The 21,996-nt window shown below is 39.4% G+C and overlaps 2 protein-coding genes across 11 annotated transcripts in view; both read right to left on the reverse strand.

Moving 5' to 3' along the window:
- LOC127975000 (leukocyte elastase inhibitor) overlaps positions 1 to 21,996 on the reverse strand; it is a 46,721-nt gene that overhangs the window by 21,154 nt on the left and 3,571 nt on the right. For 2 of the 10 annotated variants that reach the window (XM_052578694.1, XM_052578688.1), the window contains exons 2-7: positions 2,836 to 2,973; positions 2,534 to 2,689; positions 2,316 to 2,433; positions 2,038 to 2,180; positions 1,788 to 1,955; positions 1,307 to 1,522 (exon numbers count right to left, since the gene is read on the reverse strand). The exons of 1 other annotated variant lie outside the window; for it this stretch is intronic. In XM_052578694.1, coding sequence (XP_052434654.1) covers positions 1,307 to 1,522; positions 1,788 to 1,955; positions 2,038 to 2,180; positions 2,316 to 2,433; positions 2,534 to 2,689; positions 2,836 to 2,973 — 939 coding nt within the window. Of the gene's footprint in view, positions 1 to 669; positions 1,523 to 1,787; positions 1,956 to 2,037; positions 2,181 to 2,315; positions 2,434 to 2,533; positions 2,690 to 2,835; positions 2,974 to 6,612; positions 6,790 to 6,901; positions 7,010 to 21,996 lie in introns of those variants that run through there. 7 more of the 10 variants (XM_052578697.1, XM_052578692.1, XM_052578702.1 and 4 more) reach the window with 6 other exon arrangements.
- On the reverse strand, positions 15,972 to 17,963 carry LOC127975003 (THAP domain-containing protein 10-like). The gene is made up of 3 exons (XM_052578706.1): positions 17,383 to 17,963; positions 16,771 to 16,912; positions 15,972 to 16,584 (listed from the first exon to the last, which is right to left on the reverse strand). Exons 1-3 carry the CDS (start codon positions 17,731 to 17,733, stop codon positions 16,361 to 16,363), a joined length of 717 nt encoding a protein of 238 aa, XP_052434666.1. The 5' UTR covers positions 17,734 to 17,963; the 3' UTR covers positions 15,972 to 16,360.

The following is a 21,996-nucleotide window of genomic DNA, read 5'->3' on the forward strand; positions in this document are numbered from 1 at the left end:
TCTTAATGATCGGTTCATTGAATCATTCGACTTGAAGCGGGCCATCACCATCAGACCGATCGGTGTGTGAAATCAAAGTACCACAAGAGTTTAGAGAGCAGACGTCTCCTAGCGCTTTTGAATCGCTCTCGCGGTACTTTGATGCCATACACCGATCGGTCTGTGCAGCGCCACTTGCATATGTGATACTCATATTTTTTTTTAAATGTTTTGCTCAATTTTGCCAACCAGAAGATAACTGTTAATCTCCGAGCAACCCACAGCGCCATTTAATTTCTAAATCCACGTTTTGAACGAATTTAGTGAACCATTTGTCACGTTGAACCATTGGTTTGCTTTGAAGACTCGTGTGATATTATACTTAGCCTACAGCTTGTGTTATATTTCTTAACTATGTGATGTAAATATGAGACACAATGTTGCTTTGCCTCATTAATCATCAGTCCACTGTATAAAATAGTAGATGATCTACATAGGTCTGGGGCGGGGCAAAAGCGTAAAATTAGTTAATAATTGTAACGTGTTATTATTCTCCATAATTCATCGAATTAATGCGTTAATATATATATATATATATATATATATATATATATATATATATATATATAAAGAGAGGAAAGCGGTTTTTATAAAAACAATATATACATTTTTATATACACTACTGTAATAATTTGACTTTAATAGATCCTCGTTTAATGCAGGAAACAACACAAGTGCTTGATGTTTATATAAATTGAAGCATTTGATTACATATAGGACATTCAGAGACCCGTGCAAAACCACAACATCTGAATTATCATCAATAGGTTGAGACCAGGACAACTGTACTGCATTTAATGTCTTCAATTAAAAATACGTCAAGAGTCACAACATTTATGATGTGCACTGTAAAGTATCTCTCAAGCTGAGAAAAATATCCATACTTTGAATAGATATTTTGTTTTATTACTATTAATTTAATCTAAGTCTTTCTCATGTAAATTGCAACAGGTTCTGATACTGTTGGCATTTATAAGTAAAGATGACAATTAGTAGTAGTTGTCCAGAGTCTCCTCTACTGATTCTAACCAGATCACCAACTAAATCAGCTGCAAGGGTCTCAAGGAGCAGGACTGAATCACGGAGAGCAGAAGCGTCCGTAAAACAGAATGCTCTTGGATGGATTATGACGGATGAAGAAGAGGAACGGATGATCTGCGTTAAAGACCTGTGGGTTCCTCGCAGAAAGCAACATCATGACGACGCCGGTGGCTCCAGCTGCTTCGCTTCCTTCCTCGTTTACTTCAACAAAGGCTTTATGAATCACCTTCGAAACCACCAGATCATTGTTGGGTGACATGCCTGAAAGATTCACCTTCTTCCTGTCAAACACATCCTCCATTCCCATGCTGATCAGAAGACTCTTCATGTCATAGGTTTCCTCCATCTTGAATCTGGGTAGAGATACTTCAAGTTTTTGTTGATGCATGACTTCAGGTCTTGTCCACTCCATCAGCTTCTCGTAGCTCAGTGCCTTTTCAAGCTGGATGAGACATAAAAAAGGTTTGAATGATTTTTGAAACCATCATGAATACTAAGAACTCTGCACATGTATTTGCTGATGAAACAACAAACCACATTCACTCTGGTTATTTGCATTGATATAAACCTTTTACATCAAAGAACCTTTTAATTCAAAAAAACACCAAGAAAGAATGGTTCTTTTTAGAACTGTTCACTGAAAGATGATTCTTCTATGACTTTGATGGAAAATATCCCTTTTTGGAGCAGAACCTGTGCTGTCTCACCTTCTGAAGGCCAGTGGTTTCATCTTGAATCTCGTTAGGAAGGATGATCAACATACTGAGATTATTCCCAACATACGGCAGCTCCAGAACCTGACTGTCCATCTCTGGGATGAAGGCCAGAGGAAACTTTTTGTTTTGATTCATCATCTTCACTGGTTTAGTTTGAGTCTGCCGAGCATCAATGCAAACACATCAAAACTCCTCTGATTTAATTTCATTACATTAAATCAACAAGAAGATGAAATCTCACCTTGTTCAACTTGAACTGTCCATCTCTGGTGGCTTCCATTGGGAATTTCTCCATCCAGTTCCCCTTGAAGTAGATGGCGTTCACCAAGACAAGTCTCGTCATCGCATCGATGGATCTCTCTGGAAGCAAGTCCTTGATCTTCCCTGAAAATAAAATACTATAATAGTATATCAAAGATTCTTTTGAAACCTAATGGTCTACAAATAAATTTAAGAAAAATCTGTCTTTAACAGTGTAGAGTCACTTTAAATTCAGATTAATTTCATGCTGGTCTTCACCTTGAGTGTTTTTCTCCACCCATTTGTTGATGTCGACACGTGTAGCGTCTGGTTTCTTCTTGAAGTCCACCTCCTCCAGTCCAGCTTCATAGTATCTTTTTGCATCATTAAGGAATTTCTGTTAACATAGCAAATCATTTAAATTAGCAATCATTTCCAGAACCTTAGTCTTTAATACCAGAGTCAACCTTGGAGTAATAGTTTAAATTGAGTCCTACCTCCACAAACTGGTATGATTGCTCTCCGTAGAGACGGTTGGCGAGAGTCAACACATACGGGGATCCTGGTTTCTTCAGTTCACTCATGAGCTTGTTGAAGCTGGAATGAATTTGATCCTCAGTCTTTTGTCCTGGGGCCGCTTGAGCAGGACATTTCTGTTTGCATCAACAATATCTAAATTATTCAGATGAACCCAAAGACTACATGCATAACTACAGCAAATACAGTTGTTATTGCAAGTCACAAGGTTAGTGTTTCACACACATACTCATAATAAATACTCATAATAATCAGGAGGTACCTCAAACTTCTGGGTTTGTTGTGTCATTGAAGGTCCATGTTGATCCTTGACACCGCAGGCAATCTGGGGCTTCTGAGCTTGTTGATGAGATGCTGGAGTCACTGCGTCAGGTTTGGGAGGATTGGTAAAACTCAGGACCTAGACCGTTTTAGTATGGTAGAATTAAATTCTTAGTATCCTCAGTCAAAAAGGGCTGGTCTTTTAAAAATTGTTGGCAAATCTCACACTATGCTATATTATCACCAAACAGTAGAGGTTTAGTATTTATTTTAACATGTCCACTCAAAAATTAAGGTACAACATATTAATGAGCACTACGATCAATCATTTCCAAAAAGAAATGCAAAACCTGTGCTAATTAAAAGAAAACAAGTCGATAAAAAGATTAAATCTAAATTTTCATCATAATATAACATAACAAGAAATATATAAGAAATTTTAATACAATGTGAGAGCAAAGCCAGTATGTTTTGGTCAGATGTGATGACATTAGAATTTTTGTGAAAAAGAAATCCTCTCTGGTACAGAATGACTGTGAGGGTTAATTAATATATTCTCATTATTCTGATAAATTCAAAAATCTGATGTGAATCCATTTCTTAAATACCCTTTAGAAAGTTTAAAATGCACTACAAGTAATGACATTTCAAGGAATGGATGATGTCAAAAAACCATGGTTCCTCGAGGGAACGAGATGCTGCGTCAAAATGCTGGAAGCCGTGACCTAGTGGTTAAAGAGTTTCACTCCTAACCCTAGGGTTGTGGGTTTGAGTCTCGGGCCGGCAATACCACGACTTAGGTGCTCTTGAGCAAGGCACTGAACCCCCACTGCTCCCCAGGCACCACAGCATAAATGGCTGCCCACTTCTCCGAGGATGTGTTCATGGTTTTTGTGTGTTCACTGCTGTGTGTGTGCACTTTACATGGGTTAAATGCCGAGAACGAATTCTGAGTATGGGTCACCATACTTGGCTGTATGTCACTTCACTATGGGGAAAATGAAGTGAAGGACTCTGTATATCGTGTGTAATCTATCCAATGGAAGAGTGTTACATCATGGGCGGGGTGATGTAAGTGACCAGGAAGCTATAAAAGCATGTGCAGCGCAGCTGGCATCAGCAAGTGCTGGGAGTTTGGGATCGAGACGCAGCATCTTGTTCCCTCAAGAGACCATGGTTACAAATACGGAACCTTGAGACGTTCCTCTTTAGGAACTCGAGCTGCGTCGAAACACTATGGGGAACGAGGTACCCAAGCCGCCAGTCTTCCAAATCCCTGCCTATTGTGTATCAGAAGAGCACAGCTAAGATGAGAGAACAGAAGAGCCCAGCATGGCTTGCATATCTAGACAATAGAATCTGATGAAATTGGAGGGTGTGGATCACCCCACAGTGTTGCAGATATCCAGCATGGACACATCTGCTAAGAAGGCCTTGGAGGCAACCATACCCCGTGTGGAGTGAGCCTTAACTCCCATGTGCGAGGGGAGACCAGAGGACTCATAGGTGTCGTTAATAGCCTCAACTGTCCAATGGCTAAGAGTCTGCTTAGATGTAGGAGAGCCCATCTTGGAGGGACCATAGCACACAAGCAATTGGTCTGATTTTCTCCACAGGGCAGCTCTGTGGACGTACGTGTCCAGTGCTCGAACTGGACACATACAATTAAGCTTCTCTTGGTCAGGCTCCCTAAAGGGAGGAGGGCAAAAGGCCTGCAGCACTATAGGTTATGGTGTGACAAAGGGGGAACTTTTGGAACATAACCCACTTGAGGGTATAAGAAGGTTTTGGCACCGCGGAGGAAACATGTAACTAGGGGGTGTTTTTCACCTTCCACCTCAGGGCATACAGTTTCTTCGTTGAGGAAGCTTTGGATTGGAGAATGGTCTCAACAACCTTGGTTGAGAGACCGGATGCTAAGAGGGGGCCACATCCACAGTTTCCACAACTCTGGGTGAGGGTGAATTATCATGCCCTGCACCTGTGAGAGTAGATCTCTCCTGATCGGAATCTTACACGGGGAGTTGTAGAGGAGCAAAACCAGATCTGACCATATTCGGCCCTGCCAGAATACTGATAACAGCCGAACCCTGTCCTGGCATACTCTCCAGAACCAGAGGGGACATTGCAATGTCTCTTGAGTCGCAAAGAGGTCCACCTGAGCTTTGCCAAATACTCTCTATATCTGCTTCATCATTGAGATATTTGAAATATATACTGCTCTGAATGAGAGGAGTTTGTCCTGGGACCATACAAGGATCTGGTGTACCAGCTTGTACAAGGACCTCCCTGGTGGTTGATGTAAGAGACCACCGATATGTTGTCTGTGCGAACCAACACATGGTGACCTCTCAGGTCTCGGAGGAAATATTTTAGTGCTCGATTAACAGCTAGCATTTATAGACAATTGATATGCCATGTCAGATGGTGACCTCTCCACAGACCGCTGGCAGGGTTGCCACTCATCACTGCAGGGATGAATCCATCGCTAGCATTACATGGTGACAAGGAACTCCCAGCACCGAGCCCTGATTCAAGAACCAAGGTTTCTTCCACATGTCTAAGACACGGAGGCATCGCCGCTTGACCTTGATGGTTTGAAGTGGATTCCCCTTGGTGAAAATCCCTTAGTCTTGAGCCACCACTGTAGGGGTCTCATGTACAGCATGCCAAAAGGTATCAGGTTGGATGCAGCTGCCATCAGACCTAACAATCTCTGAAACTGATTGACAGTGAGTGCCTGGCCTTCTTTGACTCTTTTAACTGATGTGTGAATTGACTTGATACCAGCAGGGTACAGATGTTCCTGCATCGCGGTCGAATCCCACACTATGTCCCCATGTAAGCGATAACAACATCTCGATGTCAAACCGCCATCTGCTCTGATTGAGCTAAAATCAACCAATCTTCGATATAATTCAGAATGCAGATGCCCTGCAAATGCAAAGGAACCAGAGCCACATCTACACATTTCATAACGTGCGGGATGAGAGTCCAAGGCTGAAGGGAAGTACTCGAAATTCGTAAGCTTCATTTGATCTGACTGTTTATGCGACTGCGAGCCTCTCAGTTCCGCTACACTTGCGATCGGAAAAGACTGAGAGCAGCGCTCACTGGAATCCGCTGCATCCTGGAGCTCTTGTAGGGTTAGCAGACCGACTTCCCGAGGGCACTGAGGTGAAACAGGCACCATTTGATGAGGTGTACCCCACTCTACCTCGGCAGAGGCTGCCCTCTGAAGCCCTGAACCCCTCATTTCAGGACTTCTTGGCCAAGGACTTCTTTGCTTCAATGACTGCCCTTAGATCTGTTTTGGGCTTAGAAGAGACTCTCTGTCCCGACACGGAGGAGCACGAGAGGCAACACTCATTCATTACCTTTAAATAAGTGGAAATACCTGGCAGTTTTTTTTTGTTTCTGCAATGCCTAGAAGTCCAACATTGATAAGCAGAATGAAGATCTTGTTTATTAAATATTTTTTACATATGTTCTGCTTACAAGTTAATGTTTAACAAATAATGTCCACTGAACAGTAAACCATAACTGCAGATTGGAAATATAGTGCATATTTGGAATATAAAGCACAAGCTGCAATAGTGTGGTGAGGATGAGTATATAATAACCAATGTTAATTTCTGGGTGAGCTGTCCCTTTAAAAATATTTTGTGCAAAAGGCTTGTGTCACTTCCTTGTCTTGCTCTCTCTCTGTTTCTATTCACTTTCTCTAAACTCTCTCTCAATTAAAGTAAATGCAGAGATTCAGATTGTGTGAGATCACCTTAAACATCTGCGCCACTGTGTTTCCTTTTGCTCCGAGCGACACCATGGCCAGAGCCGAGGAGATGCTGATCGGAGAGTAGAATACATTTCCTGATGCGTCACCTTCACTGATCTTCTTGAACAGGTTTAGAGAGAATTGTGTGTTTGCTGCAGACAAAGAATCCATTTTCACGAGCTGACCAAAAAAGAGAAGAGATGCATTATCAGCATAACAAATAAAGTTATATTAGACTATAAACTATATAAAAGTACTTCAAACAAACAGATAAGTGAGTTAAAAACTTTACCTAGAGTATTCTGCAGATGTGAAGAGGTTTCCTGTGTGTTGGAGATAAATAAATTATCTTATGGGTGTCATCCTTATAAATGTTGCCTCGCCCCAAAACCCAGCCTCTAAACCCAATCCAGCCTTCCTGTCAAACTGAAGGTTTGTTAGAGATGAATGTGGATGACTGGAGTCAAGGGGAGGGGTGTAAAAGTATTAGGGGGAATGTTTCAAAATCTCACTGTAGATCAGCAATTTGCGTCAACAAAAAAAAAACACTGACTTTCCTTCTCAGCTAATAGTTGTTGAGCAAATGCTTTTTGAGTAACCAGAATGTGCATTCAAAATTATCTGATCTTATTGACATTATGGAATGTTTTTTATGAAACATTTTAGTTCTGTGTTCCTGTAACATTTCTGAAATGGCACTAGTTGTTTCTTAACATTTGGAGAACTTAAGGCATGTCATAGGTAAAAGAAAAACACATTGAAAGCACAGCTGATGAAGAGAAATCTGACCAAAATCAAGCTGAAAAGGGAAAACTACAAAATACATGACACAGTTTAAAGTTAAAAGGTGTAATTCAATGAGGGTTAAACTGTGCCTTCATAAGGTCATTTGAATGGCTGTAAAGTAACATACTTACTTCAAAATGAAGGTTATTAAGTCAGAACTGTGAGTTATTCTAGGTCTGACTGTAAGAAGACACCAGTGTGAAAAAACATCATAATGTAGGGCTTGCGTAATCTGTGTGTCTTTGGTTTTGTGCCAAGTAGATTGTTTTTATTGAAATTTAATTACTTAAACAGTATTTCCTGAAGACGTTCAATCGGGTTAAGCTCAAGACTCTATGGTGACCAATTAATACATTAAAATTATTCCTCATGCTCCTTGAATCACTATTTCACAATTTGAGTCTTGACACTTGACACTATTTTTATAAATGAAAAGCTACACACACTACATAACTGGGGGTTAAAAGAATTGTTGCCAAATATACAACAGGCTTTATGAAAAGGCTTTATTAATCACCTTCGAAAGCTCCAGGTAATTCCTGGGCAATACGCCTGAAATATTCACCTTCTGAGGGTAAAAGGCAACTTCTATTTCCATGATGATCAGAAATTGTGCCATGTCATTGTTTTTTGAATTGCTGTATTTTAGTCTTACCTCCACAAACTGGTATGACTACTCTCCGTAGAGACGGTTGGCGAGACTCAACACATACGGGACTACTGGTTTCTTCAGTTCACTCATGAGCTTGTTGAAACTGTAATGAATTTGGTCCTCAGTCTTTTGTCCAGGTGTCGGCTGAGCAGGACATTTCTGTTTGCATTAACAATATCTAATTTAATCAGATAAATACAAAGACTACATGCATGACTACAGCAAATACAGCTGTTATTGCAAGCCATGACTTTGTTTCACCTAAATACTCATACTTAAGTTTACCTCAAACTTCTGAGTTTGTTGTGTCATTGACGGTCCATGTTGACCCCTTGACCCTTGACCCAGGCAATTTGGGGCTTCTGAGCTTGTTGATGAGATGCTGGAGTCACTGTGTCAGGTTTGGGAAGATTGTTAAAACTCAGGACCTAGACAGTTCACCAAAAAGCACAGGTTCTGTATTTCTTTTAACATGTTCACTCAAAAACGCTTTCGTTTCGTTCGCTGAAGCATTCTCTTTCTAACATTCACTCTCGTTATGTATGGGAACGAATCCAATCACACCACACTACAAGCAACAATTACATGCTGCTCTGCTCTGCTCTCACACCAATAGGGCATTCCAGTCCAGTCCGACCTCCAAAACAAAGAGTTGTTCAGACTGCCTAAAGAGTTTAGAATGCTCTAAAGGGAGTAGAGACAGCGCTTGTAAGTCACCCACATGCTTAACCGACGCCAATGCAATGAGAAGGGCTGTTTTAAGCAATAAGGGCCACAAGTCAGCCGACCTAAGCGGCTCAAATGGGGGCATTGTTAGGGCCACAGCACAGTCCAAGGGTGAGGAGGATTCAGTCTCCTCGCACCCTTCAGAAATTGAATAACCAAGTAGTTTCTGTCTATTGAATGGCCAGCCTTGAGAGAATGATTCGCCGCGATGGCCACCTCATATACTTTGAATGTGGATGGGTGCGCCCCTTATCCAGCAGCTCTTGCAGAAAAGTCAGCACGCAAGACAAGTCACATGAAAATGGGTCTACTTCCCAAGCTGAGCACCAATTGATGAATACTGACCAATTCCAATTATCAGACAAAACTGAAAAACTAAAATGTATGTAATGTGTGTGTTTATATATATTTTATAATATATATATATATATATATATATATATATATATATATATATATATATAATTTTTTTTTTTTTTCATGTAAATGGAGCACAGCTGGAGGAAAACAAAACTAGAGGTATTTCATATTGCTTGGTGGGAAAGTAACCTATCCAACAGACAATCATTAAAAAACTGCTAAATCTGATTACTTTTCGTCTGTTTTAGAAGATAACAAACATAAAATCAGGTATATATATATATATATGATAAATTAAGCATCAACAAGTGTTGACATTGCCCAACATCACATCAGTAATGACTTTATGAACTACTTTATTTCTAATAATTCGATAATCGAGCAGTGCAGTGATTTGAAGTCCATGATATGACAACAATACCCCTAATTGTTCAGCGGAGTAGGCAAATTGAACACAAAACAAACCAGCTTGCATTTAGACAGCACAGTGACACCAGTTGCACAGCCCCTAAGGCACATTCTGTTCCACCTCAGACAGGCTGTTGAGAAAAAATAATTAACGCCTTAACATGGACATTATTGAGAAATTTTAATGCACAACTCCTTGGGTAAACCCAGTTGTTATTGTGCCCAAAGCAAATCCAGAAATAAGGATGTGCTTAGACATGAGGCAGGTCGAAAGCTGCAATCATTCGTGGGAGGTTTCCAATTCCCACAGTTGATGAACTGTTTCAGGGAATGAATGGATCAGGCATATTTAGCAAACTAGACCTGAAGTGGGGGTACCATAAGTTAGAGTTGACCCGAGTCTTGATACACCACAATCTTTGCCGTTCACAATGGCATATATAGATACAAAAGACTGATATTTGGAGTTTCCTCTGCAAGTGAGCAGTAGCAACACGACATAGCAACGGTTCTAGCTGGCACTGAAGGAGTAGAGAACATATCCGATGAGATAATAATCCTTGCACCTGAAAAAGAGTTGTTTGACTCTGAATGCAGAGAAGTGCCAGCTTAATATGGACAAGTTAGTGTCTATGGGCATGCTGTTGTCAGAGAAAGGGATTTGCCCTACAGCAGAAAGAGTGAGAGCAGTCGTGGAAGCAAGGGAACCTGAAAATGCTTCAGAAGTAAAATGTTTTCTTGGTTTAGCTGGCTATAGCAGCTGTTTAATACCTCAGTTTGCAAGTATCTCAGAACCTCTGTGCACACTGACAAGGAAGGATGCCAAATTACATTTTGGGTCTGAGCAAAAGAAATCGTTCAAATTCTTAAAGATAAGTTGGCTGAAGCCACAATGCTGGCTTATTTCAACAAGGACACTCCAACGAAAGTCATTGCTGATGCTGGAGCAGTACTAGTGGAGGACCAAGTAGGAGGAATGGTTCCTGTCTGCTATGTGAGTAGGAGCTTGACAGAATGTGAACAGAGATATTCACAAACAGAGCACGGGGCATTTGTACTGGTGTGGGCATGTGAACAACTACACCGATACGTGTATGGTCAGAAGTTTGATCTGGTCACAGACCACAAGTTATTGGAGGCAATTTACAGCCATCGTTCAAAACCATGTGCAAGAATGGAAAGCTGGGTCTTGAGGTTACAGCTCTATGATTTTCGGGTGATTCACATACCTGAAACGCACAACATTGCCAAAGGTGCGATCCATGCACATAAAGCAGTGGAATATATGCGATTCATAGCTGTTTTTGCGACACCAAGTGCCCTGACCACCAAATGATGTGAAACTGCCATTCAAAAAAGATTAATTCGAAGACTGCCATGCATACAGACATATTGCAGGTGAGCTATGTGTTGTTGTCAAAATAATAATTAAAAAAATAATTTGTTATATATTTATTTTTAATGTAGCCAATGTGTAACTGTTGAAAGTTCCATCTGAGAAAGACATCCATATTTTGAATCTAAATCTATTGTTTAATTATTTCTATGTTAAATGTTTGGCGTGATTATAGCAATAGCTGTTGTAGTGTGTTTAGTGATATAGGTAACTTGTAATGCTCAATTAAAAGTTAAATCTTTACAATGACTAATGCTCATCATAAGCAACTAATTGAAGGCTCTAAAAGAATGTTATTTTTGTATAATGTTATATATTTTAAAAAAAATTATTCATTTTTAAATGTTAGTTTTATGTAACCTTAAAGTTTTTGTAATTTTGTGTTTTTCTCATTTCATGTCTAATTTATTGCTTCAGCCAGTGTTGTAGTCGAGACCAGCTCATTCGAGTCCGAGTCCAGATCGAGTCCAGAGAGGGTCGAGTCCGAGTCAAGACCGAGTTCAGAAAGGGTCGAGTCCGAGTCAAGACCGAGTCCAGAAAGGGTCGAGTCCGAGTCAAGACCGAGTTCAGAAAGGGTCGAGTCCGAGTCAAGACCGAGACCAGAGAGATTGGGTCTCAGACAAGACCTATAGAAATCTTCAAGAGTATGTAAAATGTTAGGTGGAAACAATAAAGGGTAAAAGGGCCACATAGTATGTGGTGTAAAGTTAATTTTATTAGTATTATGAATTGTTACTTGTCAATATTAAGTGCTCATTTTCACATAACATCGTTGTACCACTATACACATCCATATAACCTTTCTAGTAAACATAACATTACTGTATGACTCTATATTGTAATTCTACATAACACTTCTAGTACAAGTAACATAACTGTACCACTATACCTGTAAATGTTCAACTGTAACAGCTTTTACATAACTTTTAACCTTGAAGCTTAACTAATGACTGCTAATATCCTTACAATGGCTTGGATTATGTTCACTTTAGATGTTGTGAAGATTACAGATGGGCAACTGTAGTATTACAACTACTTTTCAAAAAAATAAGTGAGGAGACCATCCTGCTACCCAACCAAGCACGATGTGGTCTCATGATCAATCCACCCAGACTAAAAACTCTCTCTACTGGCGCAGAGGAAGCGGGGACTGACAACAGTTACCATTTTATCACTTTCTGTAACAGCATCGGATAATCTAATGCTAATTTCCCTGGATGGTGCGTTTTAAGGGTAAAATACACACTAGTCCAAGTTTTTTTTAGTTACGGAGGGCATACACACAAGAGCCGACTGACTGTCCAGGAAAATTTCATGAAAAAGTGTGTATGTGCCAGGGGAAGAAAGCTGGATGAAATGCCATATAAGTTCAATGCATTCTGTCAGACATTTTTTTTTGGGGGGGGGGGGGGGGGATGTTTAGTGTTGAGACAGTCAGTCTGTGTCTGTATTCATTATATAATTTAATTAAACGATTTTTTTTTTTTTTTTTTTTTTTTCTGTGACCATTTTGTCCTACTTTGTAAAAATAACACAGTTGAGAGAAATAATGTAGCAATGTGGCTTTCTGGAAAGCGGGATCACTACAGGCGGATGGCAGGAGGGTAACTTAAGGCCGGTGACACACTGGCTGCGTGGCGTCTCTGCTGCGTGCCAGAAACGTGGTGGCTGCTTCGCGTTTTCTGTGTCTTTACACACCAGAAGCGTGCCTGCATGCGGCGCTTGGTTCGCTGCTGCTGCTGTAGGTGACATAGAGGGAGGCCGCCGAAAAAACAGGCTCTTGTCTTCATGACAACAATATCAACTTTTTTTTTTTTTTTTTTTACACACCTACTGATAGGACAAAATAGAGTATGTTTGACAGGTGCAATATTTGAAAATCGATCATTATTAATTTATTTTCTAAATTACATTTATATCTGAATTTATGCCAACCTATAGACTTTCAAATATCAAAATGTCATGAATTAATATGTATTTGTGTACAAAATGACATATCTTCCTAGTATATTTTGCCTGGAAACGCTTCTAACATGCACGCGTGTCACTTTAAAAATATGCGTCGGTTCTATTTCTAGCATGCACGGGTTTTCCGCGCGTCTCACGCAGGCAGTCTGCAAGATCTAACCTGTTAACATGGGAGCCGAATTAAAAACAGACACGCCACGCAGCTGAGATGCTTGCGCTACACATCCGGTGTGTCGCTGGCTTAACGTCTCACGTCAAAAGAAAATCACCAGTCATTGGATGTGTCAATCAATTTCAATTTAACATCAATTCAAATAAACATTAACATACAGTAATAATCATGAAATATTTTGATTGGGACTCGAGTGGACTCGGGCATAAGTCCGATTCCTAATATGTTCGAGTCCGAGTCAATACCGAGTCAAAATGCACACGAGTCCATGACAAGACCAAGACCATTAAAATACGGTCTCGAGACCGAGTCCAAGACCGAGTCCGAGTCTCGAGTACACAACACTGGCTTCAGCTTAAAGGCTATGGTGCAGGTTAAACACTACTTTCGATTAATGGGTACGTAAAGCAGTCAAGATATGTATATAAAGTTAGAAATGTCTCCAAAATGGTGTTAAAGTCCAGTTTTTGTAGTTTTTGGTTAGTAACGGTTATTTTTTACGCAATTCGGCGATGACGTCACATGAGGTAGACGTGCTGGAAGGTAGCCCCAGCCTTGCAGCTCAGCAGCTACTAGAACTAGTTCTAGCACTCAGTGACTATGGCGTCTAACTGGGATGAGGAAGAGGTGGAAAGACCCACAGTTAACATTTATGATGGCCCACAGCCATATAATTTCGAACCGTTTAGACGTGACAGGGCGAATGAGGAAATACCGAGAGCCGATGGCAATCAAAGACAAATAAATGCATGGTCAGAGGAGAATGACTGGAGAGTTGGTGAAGTGTCCTGGTGAGTTGCTACCATTTAGAAACGCAGCAATGACCGCTGGAGCTAGTAGTCTGTGAACAGCAGTGCATACAATAACAACTTTTTTTTTACTGTCAGTGAATAGCACCGAATAAAAGTCAACGTTTTCTTTATATCTAGTGACAGTGATTAGCTATGGGCTAGCTTGACAGTCCCACCTGTGAACCCCTACTGTTAATTTCTAAGCTTTTACCACCTCCTCCGGTGAAAATGTTGTTTGCAAACGTAGCCGACGCCGACGGCTGGTCATGTCTTCAGTGTGATTATTGTTGATAGTGCCAACTAGTTTTCCTCGTGATTAATTGTCATTGACACCGTCAGGCTTACCGGTAGAGGGAGTGAGTAGTATGCGTCTGTGTCGCTGTGTTTGGCAGGTGTCTGTGTGGGCGGTGTCGTCCCATGGAAACTGTGGTGGAGAGCTTGTGTTGTAGGGAGGTGAGCGCGTTTTGGTCGCTGGTCGAGGACCTCACCCCGCGGCCAGCAGATGTAACGTGCCTAACGCAGCATCCTGGATTTGAGGCATGCTGCCTGAATCCGTTTGTGCTACACATAGCATACTCACACTTCAGGCAGGATCATGGTCCCCTTCAAGCCAGCACGCACGAGTATGTTCATGGTTTGTTTACTTTACCAATCTTTTTACACTGAGTCTTTTGAACAACAGCTATAGGTGACAGGAGATGTGTTGCATACACAATAAACATGCATAAGAGACAGGCTTAAAATGACGTTTCCAACCTACTTACAGTTTTAAACTTAAGAATCTTTCCTACTTATCCCTAGGCCAGTGGTTCCCAACCTTTTTCAACTCGCGGCCCACACAACCAAACACATATGTTTGCGCGGCCCACTTCAAAAAAATTAACTGACCCCGCTTTTGTTGGGTTAATAACTTAGTACTCAGAAGCTAGATTTTAAACTGTATTTATTGAATAAACATGGACAAAAAAAAAAAAAAAAACTATCGCGATTTTTTTGATCAATTTTGCAATTGTGACACACACCGATATGCTTTTACAGTCATATATGCATTCAGGATTAATTTTAAACATATTTCCAAAAGAAAACCAATCAGAGCTTTATCAAAAAGTTGTAACATCTCTAGAACAGACATAAGTCAAAATTATCACTATAGTGAAGATGTAAAAAAATGTATAGACTTGTGGCAAAAAAAAAAAAAAAATCCTGTATACAGGGACTTTTTTTTCTTTTTGCCATGCATTCTTCATAGAGCTCATTAATTGTAGCGGTGCCTCAGGTGTTTGCAGTGTGTATACAGTAGGCTATGTGTTTGCAGTCAGCAGTGAGAGCGCATAAATATAACGCGAAAGCACATTAAAATAATGCACGAGTGCGAATCTCTCAGTTCGCACGCAGATTTCCTTTTCTCGTTCACACTTAAAACGTGTCTCCTCTCACTTAAACTGCATCCTGTTCACTAACAAATTCACTCTATGCTCATGTGTTGGACATGAATTATTTTCGCACATTTTTATTTCTAGCCTTTTACCGCAGTGAGAACGCTCTGATCCGTCAACATTGGCTCAGAAAAAAGGCGCATCGCAGACAGTGTGTGAACCTGGAGTTAGGCATATGCCCAGTCTCTGTTCTCGCGCTAGGCGCAATGCATTCTGATTGGATCAGATAGCATACTAAGGGAGGTCAGGGCCACGGAAAACTGTGCTATAAAGCGATTTAGAAATCGCGCACGCTCAAATCGTGATTTTAGGACGTTTCCTTTTAATCGCACAGCCCTAGAATGGACTGCAAATGAACAGAAAATAATTGGCGGCCCACCTGCAATACCACCGGCCCACAGGTTGAAAACCACTGCCCTAGGCAATACCGGTACACTGCGTACAGGCAGGCTATACGCTGGGCTTATGGAGTTTTAGGCAGGAGTATAAGGAAGCCTCTACCCTCTTGTGTGGTTTCAACCATCAGACAAAAATTTCAAAGTGGTGACCAGACCTATCAGGGCTTTCAATGGCCTCGTTTGGATGAAAATTAATAAAAATAATTGCTTATTCTGTTGTGATCCCCCAATTGCCCTTAAAATGTTATAAAGCACACAGAACACATGAATTTTGATAAGAAAACACAGTTTATTGGCATTGCTTTTAACGGTTACTGAACATTTACTGAACAAGGACGAAGATTACTGACCTGAAACGTTTGCACAGTTTCTTTTGTTTCTCTCACACACACACACACGCAAAAGCACATCAAGCAGACACACAGTGAGCCCAGACAACACCGCACACAGAGGTTGACAAGGCACAGGTAAAATGATTGGTAAATTATTTTGAATTACATACAACAAATTTCATGCAAATAACATGCAAATAACAGGCAGAGGAGCAGACATGCGGCATGCAGGACCCCTTGAATGGGGTACAGCGACAATTATTGCCACTTACAAAGATGGAAATAAAATGAGCATTCAAAATGGTCTATGTTGGTTTTAAATTATCTCACTTGTGGTGGGGGTCACACGCGTAAGGTGGCTCCTCATCAAACAAGTCCTCCTTATGCATCGGCTCTTCGGGCACCCACGATAAGTCACTAACGACAGAGGCATTATCATCATCTTCATCATCTGTCTGTTCAGGACTAGCGAGGGGAGTGGAGGTTTGTGGGCTGAAAGACGTCTGTGTACCCACGCTGACCATCTTGGGCTTCAGGTTAACCTGCACAGCTGTGGAGAGGCAGTAAACATACCCAAATATGTGACAATCATAGCAAATCATAGCAAATCTAAGCGGCTATGTTTTGGTGTAGGCTATGTATTAATTTAATCAATGTGTATGGAAATGTACTGCTTGCATAGATACTGGCAATGATTTAGACAGAATATCTACCACTTAAAATACCCAAGACTTACCGCGAGACCATCGGGGGGGCTTCAAATAACACTGTGTCACAGCGTCAGAAGTGGAGGAGGACAAGGGCTGATCGCCAGTATCGACACTCTCCACAGTGTCTACACTGTCCACGGTCTCCTGCTGTGAGGTATCTGTCATCATCTTGCCAAAACAAATATAATAATTGGTTATAAATGTCTAGAGTACATGTGGTGCATAAACTCTATGAGGTAGTGAATTTACTGAGAGGTAGCTAAACTTTGAAGTGAAAAGTGGATAAACTGTTTCTGACATTTCAGAGGTGGGTAAACTGTGTTTACTTGCGTTTAGCCTCCACTACACGGTCACGGTCAAATATATGTGAAAGAGAACCGTAGCAGTCTAACACAAAACGCAAACACACTATTGTGAAAGCCCATTGCCGATGATGATTCCCGATGTCCATATTATGGACATTTACTTCAGGGCAATTTTGTTTTGGCTCATATTCGTGAATCACGAAATATGCTCTTCTAATGTCAGAATGATCACGCTTGTAGTGGAGGCTGTGTCAAAGGGAACACGGTATGCAAAATACAAACAGAGCTAGCTAAAACGCAGCTTGTAAACATTAACGTTAGCATGATGCTTACCGTGGCAATATATCGCTTGCGGCAGACGGTGTCTCTCGACCTCGGGACAGGACAAGCAGAGAGGTTTGCATTCACAGACGGCACGGCGGTAGGAATTAACTTAGCCATCCTCATACTTTTTAAAGAAAGTGCGACCATCTTGGCATCCCCTGAGTGGTAATCCTCCTCCTTGAAATGCGCGCTGCATATTCTCGAGTAGGCGGTGACAGAGCTAGCTGAAAAATCTGCCCGCCTAATCTTGACAAATTGCACCCAGCTTCGGAAGATCCCTTTGTCCTTGGGGAAACAATGGACCCTATGTCCAGTTTTGCTGGAGTTCTTGCACCCGCCACAAACACAGTAATAAACCATGTTGTCTATTTATTCTCTACTCTTTCTCTAAGCTATCTGTTATGCTATGCTATCTCTGACTATATATTTATGCTATGATATCTATCTATTTATCTATCAATCTATCGATCTCTTTCACTAGCTACTACTCTCACTACTCGTCTCACTCTCTCAATGGTATTACGGCGGGCTTTCGTTTGTCGTCCAAAAGCGAGTACCTCATGTGACGTCATGCAATGCATTGTGGGAGAAACAAGATTCATTGCTAACCTGTAGCTAACCGCTAAGATATCACCTACTTTTCCTTATTATATTTCTTTTTTGTAATACCCTACAACATCAAATACAATAGATAACTGTTTAAATGTTTATTACGAACTAGAAAATTACCAGAAAAGAAAAAAAAAAAAAACCTGCAACATAGCCTTTAAACTAAACAAAAATGAGAAATGTTGCCTTGGCACTACCTGAAAAAAAGTTTTTATATTTAATTTTATTTCAGTTCTTGTTTATTTTATTTCCAATAAGGAAAATTATTTCCTTTTATTTTTAGTGACTGATTATAACCCTGCTCTACAATGATCATTACAAAGTATTTAATGCATTTCAAATGTTTAATGCAGGTCCCACTTGAGCGAAACAATTACCAGACAAAACTAAAAACTAAAATGTATGTAATGTGTGTGTTTATATATATATTTTATAATATATATATATATATAATTTCTATATTTTTTGTTCATGAAAATGGAGCACAGCTGGAGGAAAACAAAACTAGAGGTATTTCATATTGCTTGGCAGGAAAGTAACCTATCCTACAGAAAATCATTAAAAACTGCTAGATCTGATTACTTTTCCTCTCTTTTAGAAGAAAACAAACATAACCCCAGGTATTTATATAATAAATAAAGCATCAACAAGTGTTGACATTGCCCAACATCACAGCAGTAATGACTTTATGAACTACTTTACTTCTAAAATCGATACTATTAGAGATAAAATTGTAACCATTCAGCCATCAGCTACAGTATCACATTAGACAGTGCACTATACGTTCCCTGAGGAACAGTTTGAATCATTCTCTACCATAGGAAATAAAGAATTGTATAAACTTATTAAACCAACAACATGTATATTAGACCCTTCTCCATCTAAGCTCCTAAAGGAGGTGCTTCCAGAAGTCATAGATCCTCTTCTGACTATTATTAATTCCTCATTGTCATTAAGATATGTCTCCAAAACCCCCAAAATCAAAAATGTTAGCAGAGGGGGCTTATGAAATTTGGCATGTAGTGATCTATTAGGGTTCAGAATGTTCCATAACATTAAATTATTTGCTTTGAGTCTTACCTCAACAAAATGGTAAGACTGCTCTCCATAAGTGCAGATATTCATCAATAACACAAGCTGTTAGTTCTGTTAGTGCTGTTTTAATCAATAATGCATATTACTGTACCATATACATTCCATTTAGAGAACAGTGCCTTCAACAAGTTCAATAAAAGCATTACCTGGAATAATCAGCAGAAATTATGTTTCCCAATGTGTCTGTGTTGAATGAATTGACCGTAAAGTGTCAGTCTAATAAATGATGCCTCACCATAAAACAGCTAAAGCTTTTAAACCAAGTCCAGCTTTCCTTTAAATATACAAATTATTGTTTGTAACATTTATTGATATACTTAAATTGAGTGATTCATTCTTAATTTTACTTTTTGTTTACAGTAAATTAAGAGTGCGTTGGTGAGGAAATAATAGCCAAATACAAGAAAGATGAATCCTAAATGTATTAATTATAATTAGTCATGTTTAATCATAATGTCTGTACAAAACAACAATGGATCAGCTGTTGAGGGTAAAAGTAGGCATCTATGTGATTCTTTTTATTTTGTAAAAAGCTAAATAAAATAATAAGCTTCATAACTACAAACACCAAGAACAACTGCTTTTCTAAATGACATTTAATAAGTTACAGTTATGTAGTGATGTTGATCTGTGTAGTTTTCACTAATTTTTGGTTGCATTAAAAAGGTTGTGTGTTGTATATACAGCTTTTTAACCTTTAATTGAGTATCATATTTGACACTTTATGGCTCATATAGTAGGAAGGGAAAACAGCTGATTATTTATTTATTTGCACCAAATGAGTAGAAATATGCAATATGTGCTGTGTTTGCTGATGTTTATAATGGCCAAAAAATAAGATAAAATTATTTGCGATAGCTTGTAATGTAATATATGTCTTAAGATGATATTTAATGCTTACCCTTGCATATGAAGATTATATTTTTAACAAAATGATAGTAAACAGTTGCTTCAATCTTGATCTACACAAATTAATATCAACATTATTCTTATACTTAAAAAATAAGACACATGCCATGTGCAAAATGTGGGCATTTTCTGTAAAATTATACTAAAAGGCCATTTAATAATTTTTTTTTATTAGATTTTCAAAAAAACACACACACTCACACACACAAAATAATTGACAAATGAATGACGAATTCTGTCAGCACTACCTAAAAATAAGATGAATACTTTACATGACATAGTAATACCCTAGATATGAGTACTTCACGATTTGAAGGAAAAACATCTTACTACCTAATGAACAGGTCAGAAACAGATTCTACAACTCTTTGCCAGGCCTGTACCGTTCTTGGTTTACCTTTATTAAGAGCATTCCATATTAAATATATGTTGCATATTCAGTAACCACCATTCAGTGTCCCTCCAAAGTGCGATTATTGTTTTCTTTGCAGCAGTGAAACCCCGAAAAAGAGTCATTTTGTCCATTGTGCCAAGGTTCAAAGAAGAGTCATCATTCAGCAAGCACAGGCAAGGATCCGTAGTGACCTTACAGTTAATCAGTTCTTCTAAGTCCCGACAAACTTGCGTCCAAAAATGACTGATTACAGAACATTCCCGAAACATTGTATCAGCAACAGACTTTTATAATAACATAAGCTCTATGGATAGTTTTAAAATGAATAAGTTGGTGACTCCAATTCCGAGATGTTTCACTCATATTTGACCATACCATAAGCCAATCAGGATGAAGTCCAGCCTGTTCTAAATCCTTTTCTCACACTACCTCAACTGATATGGGTTTACACAGTGTTTTTAAAAGAGAGTTATACATTTGTGAGACACTTTTGCCACTTTAGGCATTGGTCATTGGTTCATTGGTTCTAACAGAAATGTAAACTCAATTGTCAAAAATGTTGCTTAATGTAATCCTACTAACAAATTCACTAAAAGTATTTAAAAACTTTAAACTCTAAAGCTCTAACAGTGAATGTTCTAGGCATGTTCTGGCAAGGTTCTCTCAATGCTATGAACAAATATTAATAGAACATTTGTTGAAAGTTATATGGTGTTTAGTAATGTTTTCAAAACTTTACCATAAAAATGTATCTATTTTTCGTTCATAAATGGACATTCGTCTAATATTTTTAAAATGTTACTAAGTGTTTCAAAATGTTCTGAGATGTTTGCAAAATGATAAAATGGAATGTTCCCTTAACTTGTTTTTTAAAGTGTTTAGATGTTAGCAAAATGTTCTTAGAACTTCTATTGGTTAGCTGAACTCAAGAGCCCTGTCAAGCGGGAGACCATCTTAACTGCATATAAATTACCTCTAACAAACAGAGTTCAGCAAAAGCATTACCTGGAATAATCAGTAGAAATGGTGAAGTTTACTAGTGTGACTGAGGCCAATGAATCAGTAGTTATGGGTGTCTTTCTAAAAAAAATTAAGCCTCGCCCTAATCTAATCATCAAAGTCCAGCCTAAAATATAAATTCATGTTTCTATTAGATATTGTTATAATTATCCACTTAACACCACCAAGCATACACCGAATGATTCATTCTTCATTTCACTACTGTCATAGAAGTCAAATGAAAGAATGATAAATCTAAACTGTATCATTCGCAATTTATCATCCTGGTGTCTGTGCATCCCAATAACGGATTAGCTCAGCATTTGGGAACCAGTGGCTTGCAAGCCACACCTGCCTCTTTGACACTGTAGTTCACTTTTTTTAGTTCACTCACGAGCTGGTTAAAGCTGGAATTAATTTGGTCCATTGAAACATTAGGTACTGGAGTCCCGAAGTGTGTGGGAGGATTGGTAAAGCTAAGGATCGGAGATGTTACAATGTTAAAGGGGACTAATTTTATTTATTTGTTCCAACTTGCAATGGCCTATAGCCTAAGTTAGCAAAAGAGCTGAGTGCGTGCGCACATTTGAGTAATGTCAGTCTGTAGATGGGTTCAG

The sequence above is a fragment of the Carassius gibelio genome, chromosome B16 (assembly GCF_023724105.1).
Source record: "Carassius gibelio isolate Cgi1373 ecotype wild population from Czech Republic chromosome B16, carGib1.2-hapl.c, whole genome shotgun sequence".
Taxonomy (NCBI): Eukaryota; Metazoa; Chordata; class Actinopteri; order Cypriniformes; family Cyprinidae; genus Carassius; species Carassius gibelio.